The following is a 27,298-nucleotide window of genomic DNA, read 5'->3' as shown; positions in this document are numbered from 1 at the left end:
TGATACCTACCCGTGCGGACTCACAAGACGCCCTACCACCAGTAATTACGCAAATTATAATAATTGCGGGTTTGTCTTTTATACACGACGTTTTTCCCTTCACCGTGTAAGTCAATCGTGAACATTTGTTAAGTACGTATTTCATTAGAAAAAAAATAGTGCCTGCCTGTGAAATTCGAACGACCACACGGTCCCATTAAAAATACTTTATAAAAAATACATTAAGCGTACAAAGCTTACGAATAAATGAAGTACGAATTCAACATTAAATACATATGTAGACTTGTGGATGAATAATGCTAAGCAAATAATATCTAATGTTTCGCAAGATTGCATGCGACACAACGCAACATCATCATTACAAAACCAGGGCTGTTAATGTATCAAATTTTATAACTACCTACATAGTTTATACCCACTCATGCGAGTTCGTTCACCTTTGTGTTAAATAAAATAAAATAAATAATAGTTTAAAAAAAAACTAACAAAATACGCTTTTATTGAAAATCCAACTAAAAAATTGAAAATAAATTTTAATAAATTTGAATTAAAAATGGTGTAAGAAAAAATTATTTTATTGTAACAAAAGCGTAGGGGTGCATGGTCGTTCAGTAGTTAGTTTTTTAAACTATTATTTATTTTTAATTTTTTAGTTGAAATATTTTTATTTTTATTTTTTTAGATCTTGAATTGTCATCGGTCCTTAATAAGTATACCAAATTTTGAGTTAATCCGATGTTTTGAAGGGGGTCAAAATCATGTTCAAAGATTCCGTTACATACTAACATAAAACGTCTGAAGCTAATAAAAGCGTAAATTAATATCTCGAAGGTAGGCATTTCGGAAGCGGAAATAACTTTACTTAAATACGCGAACATAAATGAAAAGCAGTTATATTCGTTATGTAATTAAAAGCAATTTAACGGTTTAATCATTAATTTTTTTATTGTTATCATATTATTATTTCCAACTTTTGCAATAATTTACTGTTTTCGTGGCAACGAACGACTAAGATGCTATTCATCAGCATTTGTCTTCAAAAATAATATTTGTGTATTATAGATTTTTACGTTTCATTTTTCACTCTTTTCATTAGATAAATCAACTTACTTCGTGTTAGGAAGTTTCTTTTCCAGAAACCTCATTGTAAGAAGCAAAGGCAGGTGGTTTTTTTTTCAATCTATTCTAGTAACCTCGAGAGGTTATTTTAGATTCACCGAACTAGTAGGTGAGCTCATGGGACTCAAAACTGACGACATTGCTAACGCGAACCCTAGCAAGAGCCGTGCTTCGCAGAATCTACCACCGGATTGGAAACGTGACCCACTGAGAAAATCCGGCGAGAAACTCAGTGGCTTGTGTTTATAGGTTAATTTACTCGTCGAGCCCTTCGTCGCAAGCGACAGGTTCGGCGAGGACGGCGACCGGTGCTTGAGGTACCAAAAAGCATTGTTAGTGGATCGGGAGGATCCGTAATGACGTGTTTAAGGCGACGTCGACTGTTTACCATTCGGTTCACAGGATCGGGTATGTAAGCAGGTGGAAGACGATCGTAGTGATGGTATCGCTGGTTCAATAGAACAAACGTTTACGTCGCTGGGGCGGTTGTCGTCAGCACGACGATTCTAGACCTCTAGGTCCAAGAGCTATCCGTAGCCAGTCTAGACGCTGCGACTTGCTTAAACGGATCTAATTAGGTTGGTGGCGCAAACCTCTAAACACTTACAATAAGTCTTAATAATACCACTTAATACAACATATTTCATCTGACAGCCCTGGAATATAGTGCGTATCACGTTAAGACTATTCAGCATTCTAGTATTGTAATACAAATATTTTGTTTGTTGAGACAATATTATTTTGCACTTAAATTTATAATAACGTTATTAATTGTATATATTAATTAATTTACGACTAGAATATCTCAGAGATTGCTTGCTTTATTATATTGATTACCCTGACCGCCTAGCGAGTTCGGCAGAATTTGAAACCAGGAGTACAACTACTGAACACAAAAATATACTTTTAGGGTTCCTCTAGTGCACATAATAACTTTAATGAGGATCTAACACCGGTATACATACATACATGATCGTCACCCTATCTGTACTAGTCGATAAAAAAAAGTAAAAAGTAAGTCATAATTTAAATAGATGAGTGAATGTCATTGCATTACGACACATAGAAGCCCGATCCAGAGGACTAAATGGTAAATAGTCGCCGTCGCCCAAAATACGTCACTTCGGAACCTCTCGATCCACTCTTTCTCCCTCCTCGTCGAGTTCGTCGTTAAAATTAATTCACAGACATAGCCCACTGCGGTTTCTCACCGGATCTTCTTAGTGGTTCGCGATTCCGATCCGGTCGTAGATTCTGCGAAGCACGGCACACAGGGTGTAAACAAACCGTTCCCGTATTTTCAGAATTGCGGGAAAACTTCCAACCCACAAACGAAAAACAATATTGATTCGTTCAAAAAGCCTTAGTATGTGCGATTTCGAGTAGCTAATTGCGCAATGTAACGTGAAGAGAACCACAAACTCCTCCCCCTGCGCTCCCTCGACTATGATTACAATTACTTTACATGTACCGCAGTACAAAGAAGTTGAATCAAATACAACACGTTTAGGAATTGTCAGTTCCCCCATAGGTCCTCTTATAGGCGAAAAACACCTCACCACAGAGATTACTCAAAACCGCTGTATTATTATTACAATGTCTCAAGCAATCTCCATCAGACACAGAACTGCAAAAATAAACTCAATTTCTTTCAACAAATGTAATAATTTCCTTTCAAACAGCACTTCGAACCTCCTCAAACTGTTTCGCTCTAGAAAATGGATTACGTCGATTGACGTCATCGAAAATGAAAGGTATTCTGTTAAGTTATGACGCATATTTGAGAAAACTCGATTAAACAAATTAAAAAAAAAGTTAAATTGATGTTAAAATGAATGCATTAAATACAAAAAAAAAGTACAATGGGCGGCCTTATCGCTAAGAACGATCTCTTCTAGGCTACTATCAGGTGTATCAGTAATAACTAGTGGTCCCGCAGTAGTCGAGATTCGACTATAATTAATTGTAATTATAAGTTTGAACACTATTAAGGTTCTATTGTTAAAGACTAATAGACTTTTTTATTCACAGATTTCGCCAAGACTACACTATGGACAAATACTATTAAAGATAAACAATAGTAACTTATTCTCAATTTCATTACAGATAGTACAGGATCCCTGGTACACTTTTCATCATTTATTACTAACAAGCTGATTTTTCGTGAGTAGCTTCCTTTTGACTAGACGCCCAAATTTTTTTATTACAGTAACGTTGATAAATGGTAGCTTACTAAGGGTAGCAAGGATAAAATATGTTAATTTCACGAATTTTAAAAATTTATTACTAACCGAGTTTTTCTTTGTTAATTATCGAGATCATCTATATATTAATACGTGAAGCAAAAACTTTGTATCCCTTTTTACGAAAATTGTGCAGACGGAGGAGTATGAAATTTTCTACACTTATAGAGAATACAGAGAAGAAGTGCACAATGCTAATATTTTTTTTAAATAATGCATAAAAGATACATTAAATCAATAAAGAAAACATTACACACACTACATACCCTGTATTTGACACACACACGCATGCATATTATTTATTGTCAAACTTTTGTTCTTGACGTCTGTTGTCAAATTGAGAATAGATTAAATATTGTTTGTCTTTGTTAATATTTTTTATAGTGTAGTCTTGGCGAAATTTGTGATTATAGAAGTATAAAATACAATCATAATAGTGTACAAACTTATAGTCGAATTTCGACTACTGTGGGACCTCTAGTTATCTAAATAACGTGAAAAAATATTTGTCCTACAAAATATAAGGTTTAGTTAGGAAGTCCCCCCTCTCCAACATGTATCATAAACAAGGTCATGAAAAATAATTAATAACCAGCTGATTTTTTTTATATTGGTTAGCTAACATTTGCATAGTTTACCACCCATATTGTCCTACAAATTACGTGGTATGTCAGTAATAAATGATGAAAAGTGTACCAGGGATCCTGTACTAAGACTTATATGTGTGTGTGTCAAATACATGGTAGTGTGTGTAATGTTTTCTTATTGATTTAATGTATTATTAATGCATAATTTAAAAAAAATATTGGCGTTCTGCACTCCTTCTCTATATTCTCTATAAGTGTGGGAAAGATCATCCTACTTCGTCCGCGCAATTTTCGTGAAAAAAAAAAGAGGTGCAAGGGTTTTGCTTCACGCATTAAGATATAGATAATATCCAGATCGCGTTGGTGAACCTAAATATTTTACAGCTTTACGTTTCGAAGCTGCAAGTACTTGGTATGTATGTATCCGTACCTTATCGTTTTTTGTAACTGTATTAATACGGTACCTTTTTTTTTTTTTTTTTATTGCTTAGCTGTGTGGACGAGCTCACAGCCCACCGGATGTTAAGTGGTTACTGGAGCCCATAGACATCTACAACGTAAATGCGCCACACACCTTGAGATATAGTTCTAAGGTCTCAGTATAGTCACAACGGCTGCCCCACCCTTCAAACCGAAACGCATTACTGCTTCACGGCAGAAATAGGCGGGGCGGTGGTACCTACCCGTGCGGACTCACAAGAGGTCCTACCACCAGTAAACCTAGTTTTATTATTATTATTGAAGAATTTAAGGGTGCCTGATTGCCTTTTCAGCTTTACCAAGGCTATTGGACGAACTCAAGGGACTTTGGTAACTACCCAAGCACTTAGCGGCGTAAGGACAGCTGCTTTGCGAATGCATTCTTCGGAATCAGAACACCTGACTACTTCTCGGTATGAATAGGAAGGGTGATGGTACTTACAGTGGTATACAATACGCCTAATATAAAGGCCTTGCGCAGCGTTGATGAAGTTCTAGTCTTAATAGTGATGAAAATGACTACCCTATTCTTTTTTTATTTATTTTTTTATTGCTTAGATGAGTGGACGAGCTCACAGCCTACCTGGTGTTAAGTGGTTACTGGAGCTAGACATCTACAATGTGAGTGCGCCACCCACCTTGAGATATAAGTTCTAAAGTCTCAAGTATAGTTACAACGGCTGCCCCACCCTTCAAACCGAAACGCATTACTGCTTCACGGCAGAAATAGATAGGGTGGTGGTGCCTACCCGCGCGGACTCACAAGAGGTCCTACCATCAGTAAGAATTATTTAAGGCGTAGTTTCATAATTACTTTTCGTGTGGAACAAACAGAAACAAAGCAAACCCAACATGCCCACCACTACACCAGCATTTGGACGGTATAGTGTGCTATAATCTCACGTATCGCATTCATTTACTGGTGGGCAACGGATAAACTATTTGCTGATGTCTATCTTCTTCTTCTTAGTCGAATACTTCATTGCTGGAGGTCGTGTCCCTGAAAGCCCTTCGTGGCTCTTTGTACCATCAGCTTCCATTTGCTTCGGTTTTCGGCTTCTTTCAGGGCGGTCGCAACAGAGAGCCCAGTGAGCGCAGTTATCTGATCTGACCAACGGTTTGGTGGCCGGCCGGCGGGTCTTTTCCCTTCTACCTTGATGTCTATAAGCGTTATCAATCGCTTAGGTTGGCCATAAGCTCGTCAGCCTTCGAAAGACACAACAACAAAAAAAGAGATTTAAGCGCTGGAATTACCTGAAGGGTGTATACTCTCGTGACAGACGGGACAGCTGACCGGCACCCTGGCTTCATATATCTCGATGTTCAGGTATTGCCGCAGACACGGCTCGCAGCACCGGTGCGAGCACCACGCCAGCCGTACCGTCGCGCTCGCGTTCAACGTCGACAAGCATAGCGGACACTCAAGCAAGTCACCCTGTTGACAATTACGATAATAAAGTTAATAAATTCAACTAGTCCTCAAGCAAGTCACCCTGTTGATAATTAAGATAATAAAGTTAATAAAATTCAACTAGTCCTCAAGCAAGTCACCCTGCTGACATTTACGATAATAAAGTTAAGAAAATTCAACTAGTCCTCAAGCAAGTCACCCTGTTGACAATTACCATAATAAAATTATTAAAATTCAACTAGTCCTCAAGCAAGTCACCCTGCTGACAATTACGATAATACTGGTGGTAGGACCTCTTGTGAGTCCGCGCGGGTAGGTACCAGCGCCCTGGCTATTTCTGCCGTGAAGCAGTAATGCGTTTCGTGGGTTTCGTGCGTGGTTTGAAGGGTGGGGTAGCCGTTGTAACTATACTGAGACCTGAGAACTTATATCTCAAGGTGGGTGGCGCATTTACGTTGTAGATGTCCATAGGCTCCACTAACCACTTAACACCAGGTGGGCTGTGAGTTCGTCCACCCATCTAAGCAATAAAAAAAAAGTTAATAAAATTCAACTAGTCCTCAAGCAAGTCACCCTGTTGACAATTACGATAGTAACGTTAAGAAAATTCAAATAGTCCTTAAGCAAGTCAGCCTGTTGACAATTACGATAATAAAGGTTAGAAAATTGAACTCGTCCTCTGATTATATAATAGACCTGAAATGAAGCCACCTAAACATTTTAATTTTTGGGTTATTGTCGCGAACTTAGCATAGAAGGCAAGCGCGCCGTGGGCAAAACACCAGCCAAATGGTCAGATCAGTGAGCTTAGTGCCCATTGATTACGCATGGTCGCTCATGGACGTCAGCAAAGCTAGGGGCAGAGCTAAGCCTCTACCTACCGCTTAATACTCCCGACAATCCTCGTTTGAAGAAGGACATGTCATAGCGCTCAGAAAACACCGTGGAGGGGAGCTCATTCCAAAGCCAGATGGTATGTGGCAAAAATGATCTCTGGAAACGCACTGTGGATGACCGCAGTGGCTCCAGGTAGTATGGATGAACTCTACTCCGGCGGCGGGCGGTGCGATGGTAAAAATGAGAAGATGATATCATCTCAAACAATTTTTACATATGTAGATGTAGACTTTTAGATATGTATAAGCTCACTAAAAATGGATTTCACGTAAGCCCTATCCATATTTGATTTTTCACCTATAATATAATAATAATAACAACGAATACCATGGACCCGAGATGGAGAGATGTTTTATCACTCTCTGGTTCTATACCACTTACATCTTTATCACGGAACACGTCTAGTTATTTGTAATTTCTAGTTTTCTTCTAGTTATTTCCATATATATACAAGAATGTTGTTTGTTTGTTAAAAAGCACCCACAATTATATAAATCGTATGGTGAGTACTGTCAATTTAATACAAGATACCCTACTAAACTCATGTTACCAAATATAAATACTCGCTACTACCATACAAACTGTTATCCTATGACTATAAGAATATTTAATAAGATACCAAACAGCATAAGAGATCTTCCACTAACTCAATTTAAAAGAAAATTATATTTATGGCTAATAGATAAGGCTTATTATAGTGTGCAAGAATTTTTAAATGATAAATGTTGTACATAATAAAATATTAGAATAAGAAGTGATAGAATGTAAAAATAGATAGATTTAGTAAATTTTGTGTTAGAATTAATATAAAAATAAGTTAAATTTTCGCATGCCTAAACAGGCGAAATATATGAAACTATGTCCTATATCCACAATATCTTGTAAACTATATTTCTGGCGAATAAAGATTTTCTTCTTCTTCTTCTTCTTCTAAATAAGTATTTTTAATGCGTACTTATTAGCTTTATATTTAACGGAATCATCAGAATAAAGGAGCTATTTTATTTAAGCGTGTGTTTTTATTTCTTAATCGCAAATGTGTAATTGAAGATGGGTTCTTTTAAAATGTTACGCCACCGAGGTGATTGACTCATTCGAAGTAAATCGAAACTGGAACATAGTTATTTCAATGTAAAATTCTTAAAGTATTTTTATCACGGTAGGTATGTAATAGGTTTTTCTCTTCGTCTGCGATGCGGTATTAATGTGGTTTTTTAACTTGGATTTCCCTGCTAAACTTCTGGTGAATAGGGAAATTATGTAGGCGGATGTGTTTTACGAATAAACAATAACCTATATTTTTTTATTAATGCTGTAAATCAGCCGACGAATTCACTCTCCATTTAATATTAAATATTTACCAATGCATCACAACCATGCTCGTTCACCTATCCTGGATAAACTCGAAATGATTATCCAGGTCAGAATAAATTTTCTCACAAATTATATTCATAAAAAAAAACTGTTAAAAATAAAGTTCGTCTGTCAATAATAATTTCGTTATTTTATTCCAGAAAATATGACGCATAAAACGAGCTCATCTGAAAATTAAATAAGGAAACACAATATTTTCCTGGCTTAGGGTTTTCCAATTTTTTTTACCGTCTACCGATGTCTTAAATCAGCGGTTCCTGACACTCTTTTTCTTTTATAAAAAGTGTGAATGAAATAAAATAAAAGTATGTCGGTACATATAGTAGGTATAAGTATTGTTACGCGCTGGGGCTTGGGATAAATAAAACTTTCACCGAAGTACAAATTAAAACTTTATTTAACACTTATTACACTTAAAGAACACTTTATAATTCGCAATTCACTTCTTCCGCTTCGCTTCAGGTGATTCGTTCGCTGTTTCGCTTCGAATAAAAGCGCTTACTGACTGCTTTCGTGTCATCTTTGCAACGCTTTTATAGTCGATACGATATCTCTACAATTATCGAGAACATTCTCAGCAACACAAGTCGTTTCGATATGGGTTTCCGCTATTTGATAATAGATGGCGTTACACTTTTCGAGCGTTCTCGATATAACTAGTTCTGTTGATACTCGTTTCTGCTATTCGACGACAGATGGCATTATTCTTACCGGCGTATGAGTATGCAGGTATGTCGAGTATTAAATATTACTCTGTATTTCAACGTCACACTGCTCGTCTGGTTTCATTTGGTTACTGGAGCCCATAGACACTTCACCATCTTGAGACATGAGGTCCAAAGGTCATTTTTTGTAATTTAACGTCTGTTTCAACCCCACGCGCCCTACTATCGGTATTAATGTAAATTTTATAGATTTACACGATGTTAATGATAGGTACATATTTCTTTAGAATAATATATGTAGTTTAAAAACAAAAACAAAACGCCCTTAAATAACAAATCGAACTAACAATTAATTTCATATTTTGTTTATCCTGTTGATACTGGTTACAGGATATTAGAGCGAAATTATAAAATTGTTGTTTTGTCATCGGTCCCTGATGCGTGTGCAAATTGTTAAATTTATCTGACGTTTTGATGTCCTTGAAAATTGTACTGAAATACAACAAGCTAACAAAAATGTTAAAAATGTGTTAAACATTTGCTCCAGGACCGTGCGTTTTTCTGAGTAATACAGATGGTTCTTGTTTCAAAACAGTTCAATGATAACAATATAAAAACATTGAATAGAATATTTGCCTCACGATTGCTCTCGCTTATATCCAAGATCATCGGGAATCAATCGATCATAAACTTCTTCGAGAACGGAGATAATGACGAGAGTCAGAGAGTACAAAGGAAAATATCATATATAATGAACCTTTTGTCTGCGCAAATCGCCTGGCTTTATCGGCTTTGGTGAAAACTGCAACACGAATTCAAGTTTTATGATTCTATTTTACGTTCTCGTGAATTCGTGTAGATCAGAAGCATTTGCATTCACTATGATAATATAATAATACTAGCTGTGTACCCGTCCGCTTCGCTGGGCATTTAAAATTAACATTATTATTTCTCACCCCACAAAGATTCTCATCATTAACGCCCCCGCAACTGGTGTAGGGAGTCTAACACTCATATAAATATTAGCCTATCCATTAAGTACATGTATTTTCTACATGGATACCAAGTTTCAAGTCAATCGAATGCATGGTTCAGCAGTTATAACGGAACATCCGTAAAAACCACTGTAGATTTATATATTGGTATGTATACCCTTTAACGAAGTCAAACAAATTTGAATGCATTTTTCTTTTGTTTTACATCGCAGTCTATGGCCTAGTATATATCGTGTGTGAGAGAGGGTAGATCTAATATTGTGTCTTATAAAAATCTACCTACCGACAATAGCGAAATTTATGTTGTCCTTTGAGACATCACATGATCTGAACATCGATTTAGTATCATTAAGCTTAATTTAACAATTGTTCAAACTTCGCCTTTCCTACCACAGGTGGGCGGAAGACATACGCGTTACGGCATAACTCGTTCACCCATCAGCATCAAAACAAAAATAGGATTACAAGAAAAGTCAATGAACTGTAAAATACATGCAAATAAAATTCTAAAGCAACAAGAAAACCGACAGCGAAAACCGACTTGCATTCACTATTATTGCGTGACGACTTTATAGATTCGTTTGAGCTCTGTAGCGTGTTCACGGTCACGCATACAGTTTTAAATCATAAAGAAAACATTCTAGATTCGTTTTCGTCTCGAAGAAAGTGACTTTTTAATTAATCACCATATCAAGATAAGATGAAGAAGAAGATAAGATGAGAACTCCATTGAGCGGTTGGTGGTGCAAGGGAAAGTCGAGGGCAAAGGATCTCGCGGACGATCTCCAACACGATGGACCGACCTCATAAAATCTGTGACTCACTCCAACATAAATGTTTGCTCTCACTCTGCGAAACATCGTGCCACATGGCGTCGCGTCGCATCGCGAGAGCATCGGTATCGCAGGATCCGACTGATGCATGACCACGACCACTCTGTCAACAGTCTGTGTTGAAATATCAAGATAAAGTTAATTGAACGATGATTGCACGCGAAATTTTAGTTCAGTTTGTCAGGATAATTGCAACAGCGTAATGGTTCGATAATCGGGGAATTGGATCGAATCAATTGCAACGGTTTGTTGCAATAAACAAACATCTAATTAAAGTGTTTTCGTGCTGCGTATTAAAACAACGATTGAACACAATGAAAACATGTTTTTTGTAGATTGTAGATTAACGGATGAGATCATCTATCAATCGTCGTATTAAACGAATAGGTCCTCAACTTTAGATGACATAGTGATATATTCTATTGGTACCTACTTACACTTACTTACAAGGTAAGACAAATAATATAGACAACTCAGAGGGTAATGCAAAGGAGCTGTTTAAATAAAAAGCTGAGAGATAGAGTTGGAAACATCAAAATTCGTAGAATAACCAAGATAAAGTATACTCTTCTCTCAGTTTCAAATGGAGTTGAGCTGGCCATGTTGGGAGATACGATGACAATCGATGGACAATAAACACTACAAAATGGAAAGGACCGTAGGGCGTGAGAAGTAGAGGTCGCCCAGGTGCCCTGTGGCAGGACGAGATTGTATCCAAAGCAGGAAGACTGGATGACCAACTGCTAAAGATAGGAAAAAATGGAATTCTTTGAAGGAGGATTTACATCCTCCTAAAAAGAGATTAAATTGCATGAGTAGTAAATTTATTATGGTTACTCAGTAATATAATTATTAAATACTAAATTAATTAAGCTCCATCTAATTATTGTGAAATTAAATAAAGCTATTTTATTTATTTTATTACCTACTTTCATTATTACTAGAGGTCCCGCAGTAGTCGAAATTCGACTATAATTAATTGGAATTGTAAGTTTGTACACTATTATGATTGTATTTTATACTTCTATAATCACAAATTTCGCCAAAACTACACTATAAAAAATATTAACAAAGACAAACAATATTTAATCTATTCTCAATTTGACAACAGACGTCAAGAACAAAAGTTTGATAATAAATAGTATGCATGCGTGTGTGCGTCAAATACATCGTATGTAGTGTGTGTAATGTTTTCTTTATTGATTTAATGTATTTTTTATGCATTATTTTAAAAAAATATTAGCATTGTGCACTTCTTCTCTATATTCTCTATAAGTGTGGAAAATTTCATACTCCTCAATCCGCGCAATTTTCGTAAAAAGGGATACAAAGTTTTTGCTTCACGTATTCATATATAGATGACATTATGTCATAGCTGTAATGATGACGCATACTTCGTGATATATGTATAACTTTGTTAATTAATTTTTTAGCAACATCTCTATAGACGAGCTTACATTTCTTATGGTGGAAACTATTATCTTGGCCAACCATGCTATTGAAAAATATCTTCAGCCTTCGTATCAAAGACAACATATAAAAGACAAGCTTTACATAATATTATGTACATCGTTTTATTTTTAGTGAAAAGGCAATAAGAGGCGTCTGAGAACCTACCTTATTATTTATTTTAGATGAGTTCGACTTACAAACACATCGATCTTTCAATAAAGGCAGTCTATTTTCTGATTGGATCAAGAAGAACAAACAAGAGTATAACGAGTTTATTATAGTACGATTCGTATTCTATCAGATACGAGTTTGTATTATTTGTGATGACGTCATACTACTACTACCTTCAAATTTTGTTCTACAATTTTATATTTTTTTTATTGCCCTTGTAGGCAGACGAGCATACGGCCCACCTGATATTGAGTGGTTACCGTCGCCCATTGACTTCAGCAATGCCAGGGGCAGAGCCAAGCCGCTGCCTACCTATACATCGTGTTATTTATACTCTGTTTTCTATGCTCATACCACTTTATTTTGTTTTGTTTTTTTGAACAGACTACGGTGATGTCATAACCATAAGAAGCGGTGCGACACACAGCGCTAATATTAAAAAGTGACTGCGCTGCACCTATGATGTCCCTACGTTACCGCGCATGGTTCGATTTGAGGCGACAAAGTGCGTAGTAGTTTTTTTACGCTGGGTGTAATGGGTTGGGATCAAGACTTGCTACTTTATTCGTAACAACACGCTCTACAAACTGTTACTGTCGATTCTCGCGCCTGTCATTGTCATTCCATCGAGGGATGAAAGGTTCTTATTTTGTTTAAACGACATTTCGCTTAATACGCGACATTTGTCTTTGTAAACAATGGTGTGTTTTATTTGGCACTAGCTGACCCAGCAGACTTCGTAGTGTCTCAATCCATAAATAAAAGACCTAAGCTTTTGTATTAAATAAATTTAAATCAAACAAAAGAAATCCGTCCGACGGGGGGCACATCTAAGGAAAAACAAAATTGTTATTTTTATTTAATTCAGAGCATTTTCATATTTATCTACCTTATTAACCTCCTTTGGACTTTCACAAATAATTCAAGGCAATGCGTTCTCGAGTTTTAGCGAGACTAACGAACAGCAATTAATTTTTATATATATAGATAGATAGATATAGATTAGCATAAAACAGGTCGATGTTTCTAATTGAACTTCAATTAAGTTTACTCCATTCAAATAGCTTGTGGCATACGGTATTTGTATAGCAAATGGTTATGTTATTTTTTCCAAATTATAAACTCTTAAATGGCTCTCCTGTAAAGTTGCATAAAAAGGGCGCTTTAACCGAATGACCTTTCACCCCTCGATATTATTGTATACTTTACGGTTGTTATGGTATCCATGATCGCGAATAAACGCCATAGACACAACCCACAAGTTTCTCGTCGGATCTTCTCAGTCGCGATTCCGATCCGGCGGTAGATTCTGCAAAGGATTAGTTAGAACTCTTTCAAGTTGAGCCCCGTGAGCTCACCTACCAGATATAACGTAGCTGGAATAGCCTCTTAGGTTATCAGTACTTAGTTAGAAAAATTGGTACCTGCCCGCGGGATTCGAACACCGACATAGTTGCATCGCTCGATACGAATGCACCGGACGTCTTATCTTTTAAGCCACGAAGATTCCACTTGGTTATACAGACATAAATCCAGTTTTGAATTCAAATAGGTAATAATAAATTAATTGGTCTACAATCGAATTGTATACAGCCTTATTTATCCCTATGCAACTGTACCATAATAACCTTTAATTTCCAAACTGCACGTATAGGTGGGTAGGTGTTTTGCTTTATTACAAGAAACTATTTATTAACAGATTAAAGTCATTCTAATACATCCATTAGCATTTCAGGAACGAGGCACGGCCCGAGTCATTGGACCGGATCAGTAATTTACCGGCTGTTGACTTCTCTTCTATGACTACGAATGAGGTCGACCGTCTACGAATAAGTTTGCACATCTTTTTCATATACACATCGGGCGTCGTTCGAGTTCTAATCGTTTTAAACCTACATACACACCAGCACCGGCTGTCAAGCGTAAATATAATAAACCAGATTAGCCAGTGTGCTTAGTGCGAGCTTCTTAACGTTCTCCATAGCGTAAAAGTTAAGCCAATTTTGTATGCAATTGGAACAGCGCCCCTAGCGGCAAACATGCGCAAACGATCACATTCCATGCAAATATGAGCTAACTTTTACGCTGTCGAGAACGTTAAAAAACTCGCACTAAGCACACAGTCAAGCAGCAGGTTAGTTGAAAGGCCCACACGATATCGTTCAGCCAAGAATAAGAAAACTGTAATGGTATTATTCTTGAAAGTAATTAGGAAGGCCACAGCTTGGTTGTACCCTTGACATTGCTGAGGTGCATGAGCAATGGTGACCACTCACCATGACGTAGGCCGGATACACATTTGCCAACGAGAGCAAAAAAAAAGCTGCACATTATAATACGATGCGAAACAGAGGGATCATTCAATAAGTTTGTATTACGAGAATCAAACAAAGGACATTATTTACTAAAGCAGATAAAAGTTTAGAGTATAGCGAAATATATACTATAATATATATTTTAATAATACAAGGGCATTTTAAAAGAGCAGTCGTGTCACGTTGCATCTGTACAGGTTTGGTAAAGTGTACATATCTTATCGCATCCTCCCGATTGACTCTGGTGCTTTTGGGCACTCCAAGCATATGTAGTCACAGTTATAGTCAAACTCGTTAAATGCAACAAAGAGTTCGGCGTGCAACCTAGTCCATAGTCCATAGAAAAAAAGGCAAAGTTTCATTTTATTACGAAAAAACTAGAATTATTCGACAACACCTCATTTTGTAAGATTAATAAAAATAAAAAAGGTGATATGGATGCCAAAGTAACTAAAGAAACATACCTACTCTTGAATAGACTAGCTAATACTTTTTCTTGTGAAGCAGTCGGGTAAAATCTATTTTAATCCGAATCTCAGAAGCAACGTTAACAATAATGTCCGAACACTCAATTTTCCGTCAGCCCGAGGGGTTTCGTGCGTGCGGGTATTACCCGGACCGTATTTTATTTCTCGCTTAGAGCGTAGGTATTCCCGAAACAGAGCGGAGGCAATCTCGCCTCTGATCGACCGTTTCATAATATACAGGGGTCTAAGCAGGGGTCTAATAAAAAATTGAAAAGCCCTCTGACCGTTGCCTTTATTTATACGTTGATAATAAAATTATTTTATTGCATGGATTGCAAGGTGATCGTGCTCAAAACCAACTTAGCGTTATGTTCTTTTCTTTTATTGCTTAGATGGTTGAACGAGCTCACAGTCCACCTGGTGTTAAGTGGTTACTGGAGCCCATAGACATCTACAACGTAAATGCGCCACCCACCTTGGTATATAAGTGCTAAGGTCTCAAGCTTTGATTATATCAAAGGTCTCAGTATAGTTACAAGTTAAAGTCCAATGGATATTGCCCATCTAGTGATGTATGTAAGTCTCGAATATTTAGTACAAGTCACTTTCTAGTCGGAATGCTTCGCATGACTGCTTCGCGGCAGAAAGAGTCAGAAAATGAAGATTGTAACGTGCCTCGAGCAGATCTTTCTAAGTCAAAAGAACTCCAAGTAGTAATCACTATTAGAAAAACCTACGTTCCACTACAAGTGTCAGATGAATGAAAATTGGGTGAGTAGAAAAACATAAAGTACATAGGTGAATTGTTTTACATCTCTTTATAATTTGTATATTTGTTTTTTTTTAAAGAAAGTATAGTAAGTGCCGAGCCGACTTCGTCCACGAATGCGGACATATAGCTGATGGTCTTTGTTGCAATGACAATAAGATTCGTTTTTGTTCAAGAAAATTAAAAGCTACATTAACGAACCTTTATAATTAAATGTAACGCTCTTTGATTCTTTTTTATATATACATTCATTCGTTCGTTCTGTTTTCTTTGTCTGATAATATTTAATAAAATTTATTCCATACAAAATATTGTTTTCCGAAATAAATTGTATTTAGAGAATTCAGGTATATCGTATCACTTTTTACAGGTCTCGCTTTCAATAGGTAAATCATTTAGATAAAACCTCAGCTCTTGGATGTTTTCAACTTAATCAGAAACTGTTTTCAATGAAATAATTTCCTTCTGAATAAATAGGTACTTGTGATGTATTTGAGAATAAAATATTTCTTTGCCCATTAAATTCTGACTGTTGATTTTACAGAAGAAATATCTGGCAAAGATAGTGGGGATAGGCTGAAATGAATGAAAAAAGTCACGCTCTCAAATTTCAACGTTTGGTAATGTTTAGAAAAAGACCTCTACACTCGAGTGACACAATTGACAAAAAACCCAATTTTACTCGCAATTCCGTTCACCGTCCTCGCCGAACTCGTTGCTTGCGACGAAGGGCTCGACGAGTAAATTAATTTATGGACACGGCCCACTGAGTTTCTCGCCGGATCTTCTCAGTGGGTCTCATTTCCGATCCGGCGGTAGATTCTGCGAAGCACTGCTCTTGCTAGGGCCAGTGTTAGAAATATCTCTTGGGCCCCCAGAGAGTTCACCTATACGCTGGGGTAACGCTGATTTAGCCTCTCAAGGCTATCAGCATAGGTAGAAAAAAAAACTCGCAATTTAGACAAAGCCATGTACAGAACGTGATTCAAACGAGGCTTTTCTTCGAATGAAATACTACATTGAAACAGGAACGCCCAAAGGGACCATAGCAGATGAGTATAACAATAGTACGGGAATTTGGTATCAACATGGACCAAGAGAGTTCCGTTTTAGGTTCAAAGTCGATTTAGCGACTAAACAAAAATCAATAACCAAAACTTAAATTCATTAATATTCCTTTTTCGATTACGTAACGTTTAGCGGGACAATCTAAAGTAGACCTTTTGTCCGAATCCTTAAGCCGAGATTTAGTAATACAACGACTAATTAGTCTTGGAGCAACAGCTGTTTTGTGGTAGGTACTTGAATTTGAAGTTAAATTTGGTTGAACTGTGTTAGCGAATGTTTTTGCTTAATGTATTGTTGTGAAACCAGTTCTTCTCGATTTAAGCATGGATCAACTAACTTTAATTACACATAAAAAAAAAAAATAGTAAAATTAAATATGTACTCAGAGCTATTTTTATCATCGTCAATACAAATTAAGACATACAAGGAATTTCATATAAAATTCAAGGTTACGGAACCACCAATTCTTCTCGATTTAAGCATGGATCAACTAACTAATTACACATAAAAAATTATAGTTATATTAAATATGTACTCAGAGCTATTTTTATCATCGTCAATACAAATTGAGATCTGAATGACGTTTCATATACCTACAATTCAAGATTACGGAACCAACAAAAAAACAAACAAACTTTCGTAAAATGAAACGAAAATAATGAAACGGAAATAATAAAACTAAAATACAAAACAGAGAGTTTTATTTCAAAATTATTTGGAATTTGCTTCAAACCACAAATCATGAACAAGAAATGAGGTCGATGCGGTCCACGATCAGTTCGGTTTGCCGCCTGTACGAACGCCGCAGAGAGAAAGGTAGTTTCGTGTCGATATTACGACACCGTTTTAAAGGTAAGCCAGTTGTACTTACATTATGGATTAACTTATTGTGTTCGACTGTACAAAGGTTCTAGATTGGGAAGCAGGCTAGCGCATATGGGACCGTGTACACACATTTAAGAAGACTAAGTATGCCTTTTTTTTATTGCTTAGATGGTTGGACGAGCTCACAGCCCACCTGGTGTTAAGTGGTTACTGGAGCCCATAGACATCCACAACGTAAATGCGCCACCGACCTTGAGATATAAGTTCTAAGGTCTCAAGTAAAATTACAACGGCTGCTTCACGGCAGAAATAGGCAGTGTGGTGGTACCCACCCGCGCGGACTCACAAGAGGTCCTATCACCAGTAATAAAATAGTAAGTGTCCTGACCAAGAAAGGGCTCAGTTCGGCAAACACGAGACCGCGATCAAAGCCATCCCTCATTACGTCATGGCCAAAACTATACCTACTAATCATTATTTTTCTAAGTTGAAGACCACTTAGATTTATAGCAAAACGTTCTGATTGATAACGTGATAAAATGCTCCCGAGGAAAAAAAAAATACTATGTATTATTTTTATATATTATTAATAACTTATTTAAATTATTTATCATATTCATGGGCTAACAGTATACTCGTACCAGACACAAGAGACATATTGGTCAATGACTCTTTTCTTTCTAGTATTTATATCAACATGTCTATCACCCTTTCTGTTAGCAATCTGTTTAAATAAAATGATATAGATCTGCAGTCGTACAAGCGAATTGACAGTTTTAGTGTTTGTTGAGTGTTTTAAGTGTTATAAGTGTGGAATAAAGTTTTTAGTTGTACTTTGGTGAAATTTTATTTATTCCGAACCACAGCGTGTAACAGTACTAATGACACCTTTGATGATGGGACGGAAAAAAATCGATCCTGATTTAAAAAATATATATTTCGGGAGGCTTAAGTGTAGACTACACTTGTCGAGTTGTTGATAAATACGTGTATATGCATGTTACTTTAAACAAATTCCATGCGTGAGAAAAGAGACACAGACCTCATTATAAAAGAAATAAATTTTCTTTAAGATTAGTAATTAGTGACGTTTCTCAAAACGTAATCATTTTTTTAAATAAAGATTGCATATCTTTATCTATCTTTAAATAAAAAAATTAAATGTAGCATAACAACACATAATGAACATCGATGACATTCACTGTTCAGTAAAACATTATAAATACGTTAACACATTACACAGGACTAATGTGTATATATACACGCGTATTACAAATAATAGATTCATTTAAATCCGTTACGCTGTTTTATGAAGCGTTCAACTCTCGTTTTCCAAGCTATTTGTTATTCAACAACAAACCTCGAGAGAGAAAAACACACAACACAAAAACAACAACAATTATTTTTCCACTGGAACGACAAGGGGTTTGGTTCTAAAAACCTTTTTTTTTTTGTGAACAGTCAAAAAACAACAAAAAATTGGTATGAAGGAAAAACGTAATTGACTCTTGACTATTATTCTTTTTTTTATTGCTTCGATGGGAGGACGAGCTCACAGCCCACCTGGTGTTAAGTGGTTACTGGAGCCCATAGACATCTACAACGTAAATGTCGCCACCCACCTTGAGATATGAGTTCTAAGGTCTCAGTACAGTTACAACGGCTGCCCCACCCTTCAAACCGAAACGCATTACCGCTTCATGGCAGAAATAGGCGGGGTGGTGGTACCTACCCGTGCGTGCGGGTACAGTTTTGTAACAGCTGTCCGAGCGCCTCCGATGGAGACCTAACAACTCGAGAACGACTGCTTCGCCAATGAATCTACTACTCTCTAGGTGGGCCGTGAGCTCGTCCACCCACTTAAGCAATTAAAATTCTTTTTTTTTAATAGATACTAGGCTGCACTAAAAGTATCGGGAATGGAATATTTCCACTGTTCCTGTCATATTAAAATCTTTTTAATTGAAAACTTCTTGGTTTTAAAAATCGAATACCATTTATTTATTTAAAAAAAGATTCTCGGTCTTGTCACGAGGTTTTGTCAAACTTGTTTAGTCGTTGAGAAAATGGAATTGACTCGAGAAAATTCAAGGGCGATGATTTATTATGACTTTCGAAGTGATTTAACACAAAAACAGTGTGTTGACCGGATGATTTCTGCATTTGGTGATGAAGCCCCATCCAAAACCACAATTTATCGCTGATTTCCTGAGTTTCAACGTGGACGTGTCAAGCTTAGTGATGATCCCCGTCAAGGTCGTCCAAAAACTGCAGTCACCCAAGAAAACGTTGATGCTGTGCGTAAGCTGACTGAGAAAGATCGACATGTGACATACCGCAAAATTCAGGCAACTTTAGACATTGGCATGAGTCAAATATAAATAATGTTGCATGAACAATTAGATGTAAAAAAGTTGTTTTCCCGATGGATACCGCATTCGCTCTGTGAAGAGCAAAAAGCGGCTCGCGTTACTTGGTGCGTCAGAAATCTCGAAAGATTCCACGCAGGATCCTCAAATGTTGTATACAACATTGTATCAGGTGACGAATCCTGGATATACGCGTACGAACCCGAAACAAAAAACCAGTCACGAGTTTGGGTGTTCGAAAATGAGTTAAAGCCAACAAAAATTGTTCGTTCACGGATTGTTGCAAAAAAAATGGTGGCCACGTTTGTCTCCAAAACCGGCCATGTTACGACTATTCCTCTTGAGGGACAAAGAACGGTTAATGCAGAATGGTATACTAGCATTTGTTTGCCACAGGTCGTTTCTGAACTCCGTTAAGAGAACTGCAACCGCCGCATCATCCTCCATCACGACAATGCGAGTTCTCACACCGCGCACAGAACAAAAGAGTTTTTAGAACAAGAAAACATAGAATTATTAGACCATGCGCCGTACAGCCCCGACCTAAGCCCTAATGATTTCTATACTTTCCCTAAAATAAAGAATAAATTGCGTGGACAGAGATTTTCATCACCTGAAGAAGCTGTGGACGCCTACAAAACGGCCATTTTGGAGACCCCAACTTCCGAATGGAATGGTTGCTTCAATGATTGGTTCCATCGTATGGAAAAATGTGTCAAATTTCGCGAAGAATACTTCGAAAAGCAATAAATACATTTTTAAATAGTAATGTTGTGTCACTTCGTTAATTCCCGAAATGTTCAGTGCAGCCTATGTAAGTATAATATAATGGTTTGGTCTATAAATAATTATTTTCAGGTAAACCTAGTTGACATTGTCAAATTAACCTTGTCTACTTTGTGAATCTGCCCTAGTTTTAAGAATAATTTATGTACCTCACAAGTCTTTGTTTGATGAAACTAAAACTGAATAAGCTTTGGTAGTTTCTGAGCGCATTAGTAATATTTTTAGGATTTTTAATAATGAATAGCATAGCTGATGATTTTATTAATAAATAATAGTAAAAAAAAACTAATAAAATACGCTTTAAAAAATAGAAAATAAATTTTAATAAATTCGAATTGAAAATAGTGTAAGATAAAATGATTTTATTGTAAAAAAGCATGGGGTGCATGGTATGGAACTGTCATCGGTCCTTAATAAGTATACCAAATTTCGAGTTAATCCGACGTTTTGAAGGGAGCCAAAAAAATGTTCAAAGATTCCGTTACAAACATACATACGTCTGAAAGCCTAATAAAAGCGTATTAAAAAATACACAACGTTTCTATAGTTTGATTTTCACGAAAACCTTCATCGTGTCCGCTTAGCGCCAAATGGCCGTAAAGATTTCTCGATTATATTCGAACGTGTACAGCGTTCGTGTGCAAGTGTAGAAAGTGTTTTTTTTTTTTCTAGTAAAAGTAAATTTATGCAGAGCGCGGATTAAGGCGTCGGAGACGTTAATTCGTTGGCATTCCCGGCGACCTCGAGCCACGAGGTCCGTTGGCACAATCACGAATTGCGATTACTAAAACATTACCACGGCAACACATTAAACGCATCAGCACACGACAATAAAACGAGGGAACTGTGAAGCACCGATTTAGTTTTATTTTATTTTATTGCCCTTGTAGGCAGACGAGCATACGGCCCACCTGATGGTGAGTGGTTACCGTCGCCCATGGACTTCAGCAATGCCAGGGGCAGAGCCAAGCCGCTACCTACCAAAACCGCAAGTAGATCTGAAGAATAGTTAACAAAACACAAACGTGTTTAGTGGCTAGCTACATAGGCGGCACTGAAAATTTCGGGAATTAACGAAGTGACACAACATTACTATTTAAAAACGTATTTATTGCTTTTCGAAGTGTTCTCCGCGAAATTTGACACATTTTTCCTTACGATGGAACCAATCATTGAAGCAACCATTCCATTCGGAAGCTGGGGTCTCCAAAATGGCCGTTTTGTAGGCGTCCACAGCTTCTTTAGGTGATGAAAATCTCTGTCCACGCAATTTATTCTTTATTTTAGGGAAAGTATAGAAATCATTAGGGCTTAGGTCGGGGCTGTACGACGGATGGTCTAATAATTCTATGTTTTCTTGCTCTAAAAACTCTTTTGTTCTGTGCGCGGTGTGAGAACTCGCATTGTCGAGATGGAGGATGATGCGGCGGTTGCAGTTCTCTTTACGGAGTTCAGAAACGACCTGTGGCAAACAAATGCTAGCATACCATTCTGCATTAACCGTTCTTTGTCCCTCAAGAGGAATAGTCGTAACATGCCCGGTTTCGGAGACAAACGTGGCCACCATTTTTTTTGCAACACTCCGTGAACGAACAATTTTTGTTGGCTTTAACTCATTTTCGAACATCCAAACTCGTGACTGGTTTTTTGTTTCGGGTTCGTACGCGTATATCCAGGATTCGTCACCTGATACAATGTTGTATACAGCATTTGAGGATCCTGCGTGGAATCTTTCGAGAGTTCTGACGCACCAAGTAACGGGAGCCGCTTTTTGCTCTTCACAGAGCGAATGCGGTATCCATCGGCAAAACAACTTTTTTACACCTAATTGTTCATGCAAAATTATTTGTATTTGACTCATGCCAATGTCTAAAGTTGCCTGAATTTCGCGGTATGTCACATGTCGATCTTCCTCAATCAGCTTACGCACAGCATCAACGTTTTCTTGGGTGACTGCAGTTTTTGGACGACCTTGAAGGGAATCATCACTGAGCTTGACACGTCCACGTTGAAACTCAGCAAACCAGCGATAAATTGTGGTTTTGGATGGGGCTTCATCTCCAAATGCAGAAATCATCCGGTCAACACACTGTTTTTGTGTTAAACCATTTCGAAAGTCATAATAAATCATCGCTTTTGAATTTTCTCGAGTCAATTCCATTTTCTCAACGACTAAAAAAGTTTGACAAAACCTCGTGACAAGACCGAGAATCTTTTTTTAAATAAATAAATGGTATTCGATTTTTAAAACCAAGGAGTTTTCAATTAAAAAGATTTTAATATGACAGGAACAGTGGAAATATTCCATTCCCGATACTTTTAGTGCAGCCCTCGTAGTGCTTAAGGAAAAGGAGGCGGCATGTTTTTCTTTTTATTTTTCTAAAATAAACATGTATCGGCCGGCAATTTCATACGTTTTGAAGTTAACGTCTTTTTTATAACCGAAGAAAAGTAGTGTTTTTAATGTGCGTATGTGGGTGGGTATTTGTGGGTGTTTGTTTCTTTCGCACGATCTATGTAGTGTAAAAATTTTGATACTTTTCAACATAAGTGTGTTCCGAAGTGTCATTCGATTCTCCTCATTTATGGGAGTAACATAGAGTACACAAGGAATGGGACCGGGAAAGAGAAAAAAAACTATTGAAAATAGTAAAAAAAATGAAAAAAAATCACTAATTAAAAAAAGCACCCGACTGCTTCAAACAGGTACTAATTAAAAGGCGAAAAATAATGATAACAAAAATTTTATACGATAATTTAAACATAAGCTGAATATTCATAAACGATTGAAATTCTCCGTTACTTTACTTCGTTTATTACTATTATTTGCCTTTTAGCTAGTATTAATGCAAACGCATTATTTGTCAATGAGACAAATATATCTCATCATCATCATCAGACGAATCTTATCTCAATTCTATATATAGAAGATAAAACCACCGCAATTAGTTCAGTGATTGCGGAGATTAGCGTGCACAAATACAGAAAAACATACAAAAGTCGTGTTTAGATTTCATTCGTTTTTAGACAGATACTATGAATGAAAGTGACGCGTTCTTTCTGATGAGGTGTGAACAGGAGCGGGACGAACGTGGATTGTTTGTGGTAATCTATATATTAATACGTGAAGCAAAAACTTTGAACCCCTTTTTACGAAAATTGCGCGGACGGAGGAGTATGAAATTTCCCACACTTATAGAGAATATAGAGAAGAAGTGCAGAATGCTAATTTTTTTTTTAAATTATACAATAAAGAAAACATTACACACACTACCATGTATTTAACACACACGCGCATGCATACTATTTGTTTACTGTCAAACTTTTCTTATTGCTTATAAGCCTGTGGTCAAATTGAGAATACTAGTGGTCCCCTGGTAGTCGAAATTCGACTATAAATAACGGGAATTATAAGTTTGTACACTATTATCATTCTATTGTCAAGGACAATAAAGTGTAGTTTTGGCAAACTCTGTGGTTATAGAAGTATAATAATCTTTGACAATAGAATCATAATAGTGTACAAGTGAAATTTCAATTAATTATGGTCGAATTTCGACTATTGCGGGACTACTCGTAATAGGAAAGAGTCACCGAAGAGGATAGCCGTGAATTGTTGTTTGAAAAAAAAACGGACCATTGGGATGAACCCTATAATCGTCGACCAATCTAAGTATATCTAGACGACATAGTAATCTGCTCCGACGCGACGTACAGACAATAAAATATAAAGGCTAGACGTATCGATCTCTTACGTCTAGTCGCTGTAAGCTAAATACGCAATTGTTAAATATACCATGTGAACGTGCAATCAAGCGTCCAACGTCCGGTTTGCGTGTTATTCAAAACTAGATTGTTGACATCATCGGAAACTCAGCTTCCAGCTTCCAAAATCAATATTACCGACGTGAATACAATTTAACCGACAAATAACGCTATTAGACGTATTTCTGAACGAATATTCAGTTCCAGTTACATTTTTTTTCTTTTTCTTTTTTTTATTGCTTAGATGGGTGGACGAGCTCACAGCCCACCTGGTGTTGAGTGGTTACTGGAGCCCATAGACATCTACAACGTAAATGCGCCACCCACCCTGAGATGTAAGTTCTAAGGTCTCAGTATAGTTACAACGGCTACCCCACCCTTCAAACCGAAACGCATTACTGCTTCACGGAAGAAATAGGCAGGGTGGTGGTACACCGGTGCATCGCAACAACGAATGCACCGGACGGACGCCTTATCCTTTAGGCCACGACGACTTCAAATTACATATCGCCTTTTCGCATTAAAAGTATACAATTTCCAAAAATAATCGAAATTGAGTTAATAGACGGAATCATTTGGTATCACCAGTATTTATCTCATAAATACTGTCAAAAGAGCGTAGTTTAGTTTTAGTTTACCCATGTTTTGACTACAATTAACAAAATTAATACATAATTTTATCTTACTTTCAAAGACAGATAATGCAACTGGTAACACTAAAAAATAAATGTTGTAAAGATGATTAATATTAAAAATATCACAATATGTTAAACCTTTAAAACACTCTCCTGTAAAATTAGTAAGTTTTGAGATAATACAGTTTTAATGCGAGAAGACGACATGTACGTCTACTTTGTCGTCATTTTACTTTGCTTAAGGTGTGATCAACAAAAAGTTTACAATACGCGTACCTCTTCATCTTCGGGTATGTATTCTATTGTTGTTTGCTGCCTGCTGTGTGATTGTTCGACGCCGCTCACTTTAACTGGTCTAGCTTCGCCTTGATCCAATACTGCAACAATGGGAAAACGGGAATGAGAATTAATAAAACATTCAGACGAGAATCACTGGTATTATATCCATGACAATATTGGTCATTCCATTGAGGATGGTCTATAGGAAGATGTTTTTTTTTATTGCCTAGATGGGTGGATGAGCTCACAGCCCACCTGGTGTTAAGTGGTTACTGGAGCCCATAGACATCTACAACGTAAACCCACCTTGAGATATAAGTTCTAAGGTCTCAAGTATAGTTACAACGGCTGCCCCACCCTTCAAACAGAAACGCAGTACTGCTTCACGACAGAAATAGGCAGGGTGGTGGTACCTACCCGCGCGGACTCATATGAGGTCCTACCACCAGTAAATGAAAGAAACTTAGGGTTAGAAACTTTTGCACATTTTTTTAGATGTCATTAATCATAATAAAAATGAAATAAGCCTTTATTGCCGTTTTACTTAATAAGTAATAACTTAATAAATTACTTAATAATAACTTAAATTTAAATACAACTTATAAATAAGTATTCCGGTTGGCGTTCGGTCTGGTTTTCAAAACAGCATGCCAGCGCGACAAAGGCCTCCTCTAATTATTTCCAATATTCTCTATTTTTGGCTATTCGACTCCAATATAGGCCAGTTATACTCTTTGTTTCGTCTTCCCAACGTTTTGACTGCCTTCCCTTTTTTCTATAACCGTCCCGTGGGTACCACCCTGTAATTATTTTAGTCCATTTTTCGTATTCTCTCTTAAGGTATGTCCTGTCCATCTCCACTTCGGCATTCCAGTTACTTGGTTGCGTTTTTAAATTCAGTGAATCTCCTTATTTCTGACCATCTCTTCTCTTGACACCAGTGGCACCTCTATCTATGCTGTTCTGACATACATGTATTTTATTTCTTAGTTTTCCGGTTAATACCCTTGTTTGGCAACCGTACGTCAATCAAGGTAAGATACCCAAGTTAATAATTAAACATAAACATACTTTAATTCGAACACTGGTGGTAGGACCTCTTGTGAGTCCGCGCGGGTAGGTACCACCACCCTGACTATTTCTGCCGTGAAGCAGTAATGCGTTTCGGTTTGAAGGGTGGGGCAGCCGTTGTAACCATACTTAAGACCTTAGAACTTATATCTCAAGGTGGGTGGCGCATTTACGTTGTGGATGTCTATGGGTTCCAGTAACCACTTAACATCAGGTGGACTGTGAGCTCGTCCATCCATCTAAGCAATATAAAAAAAAAACTTGCAAGACTTATCGGGTTTTTTAATATGTAAACCAAACTACGAGTATAAAGGTCTTTGACTAGCCTGCAATCAATTCTTACAATCAATTCAAGTCCTCAAGTTCTAGGAGCATAAATTTACTATTATGAACGTAGCCTAAAGACACGAATCAATATTCAATTCCATTAGAACAAGACTTGAACCCTTCGGAACGCGTGATTCATTTGCGGCACACCGTAATCAAACCGCTGAACTATGTTATTTCATAGTTATTAAATTTTTATACACATTTTCCTGTACAGTTAATATTTTGTATTTTGTAAAAGCTTGTAACGCACGCGTAAAGCCAAATGATTCATAGCTTGTTTTACGAATACTTGTTACCGTTGTTCGCTGCGACTCCTATCTTGTGACGACTCATTTAAATTACTGGTAAATCGGCGTTGAATTAAGGCAAAGGCAAAACAGTTCAGTACCTTA

At 37.0% G+C, this 27,298-nt stretch overlaps 1 protein-coding gene across 1 annotated transcript in view; it reads right to left on the bottom strand.

Moving 5' to 3' along the window:
- LOC114253106 (E3 ubiquitin-protein ligase RNF19B) overlaps positions 1-27,298 on the bottom strand; it is an 81,976-nt gene that overhangs the window by 13,519 nt on the left and 41,159 nt on the right. The window contains exons 2-3 of the mRNA XM_028187868.2: positions 25,503-25,603; positions 5,684-5,864 (exon numbers count right to left, since the gene is read on the bottom strand). Coding sequence (XP_028043669.1) covers positions 5,684-5,864; positions 25,503-25,603 — 282 coding nt within the window. The remainder of the gene's footprint in view (positions 1-5,683; positions 5,865-25,502; positions 25,604-27,298) is intronic.

This window comes from Bombyx mandarina, chromosome 06, assembly GCF_030267445.1.
Source record: "Bombyx mandarina strain Sakado chromosome 06, ASM3026744v2".
Taxonomy (NCBI): Eukaryota; Metazoa; Arthropoda; class Insecta; order Lepidoptera; family Bombycidae; genus Bombyx; species Bombyx mandarina.
Note: the sequence above shows the minus strand (reverse complement) of the source record. Positions and strands in the feature narration are given on the sequence as shown.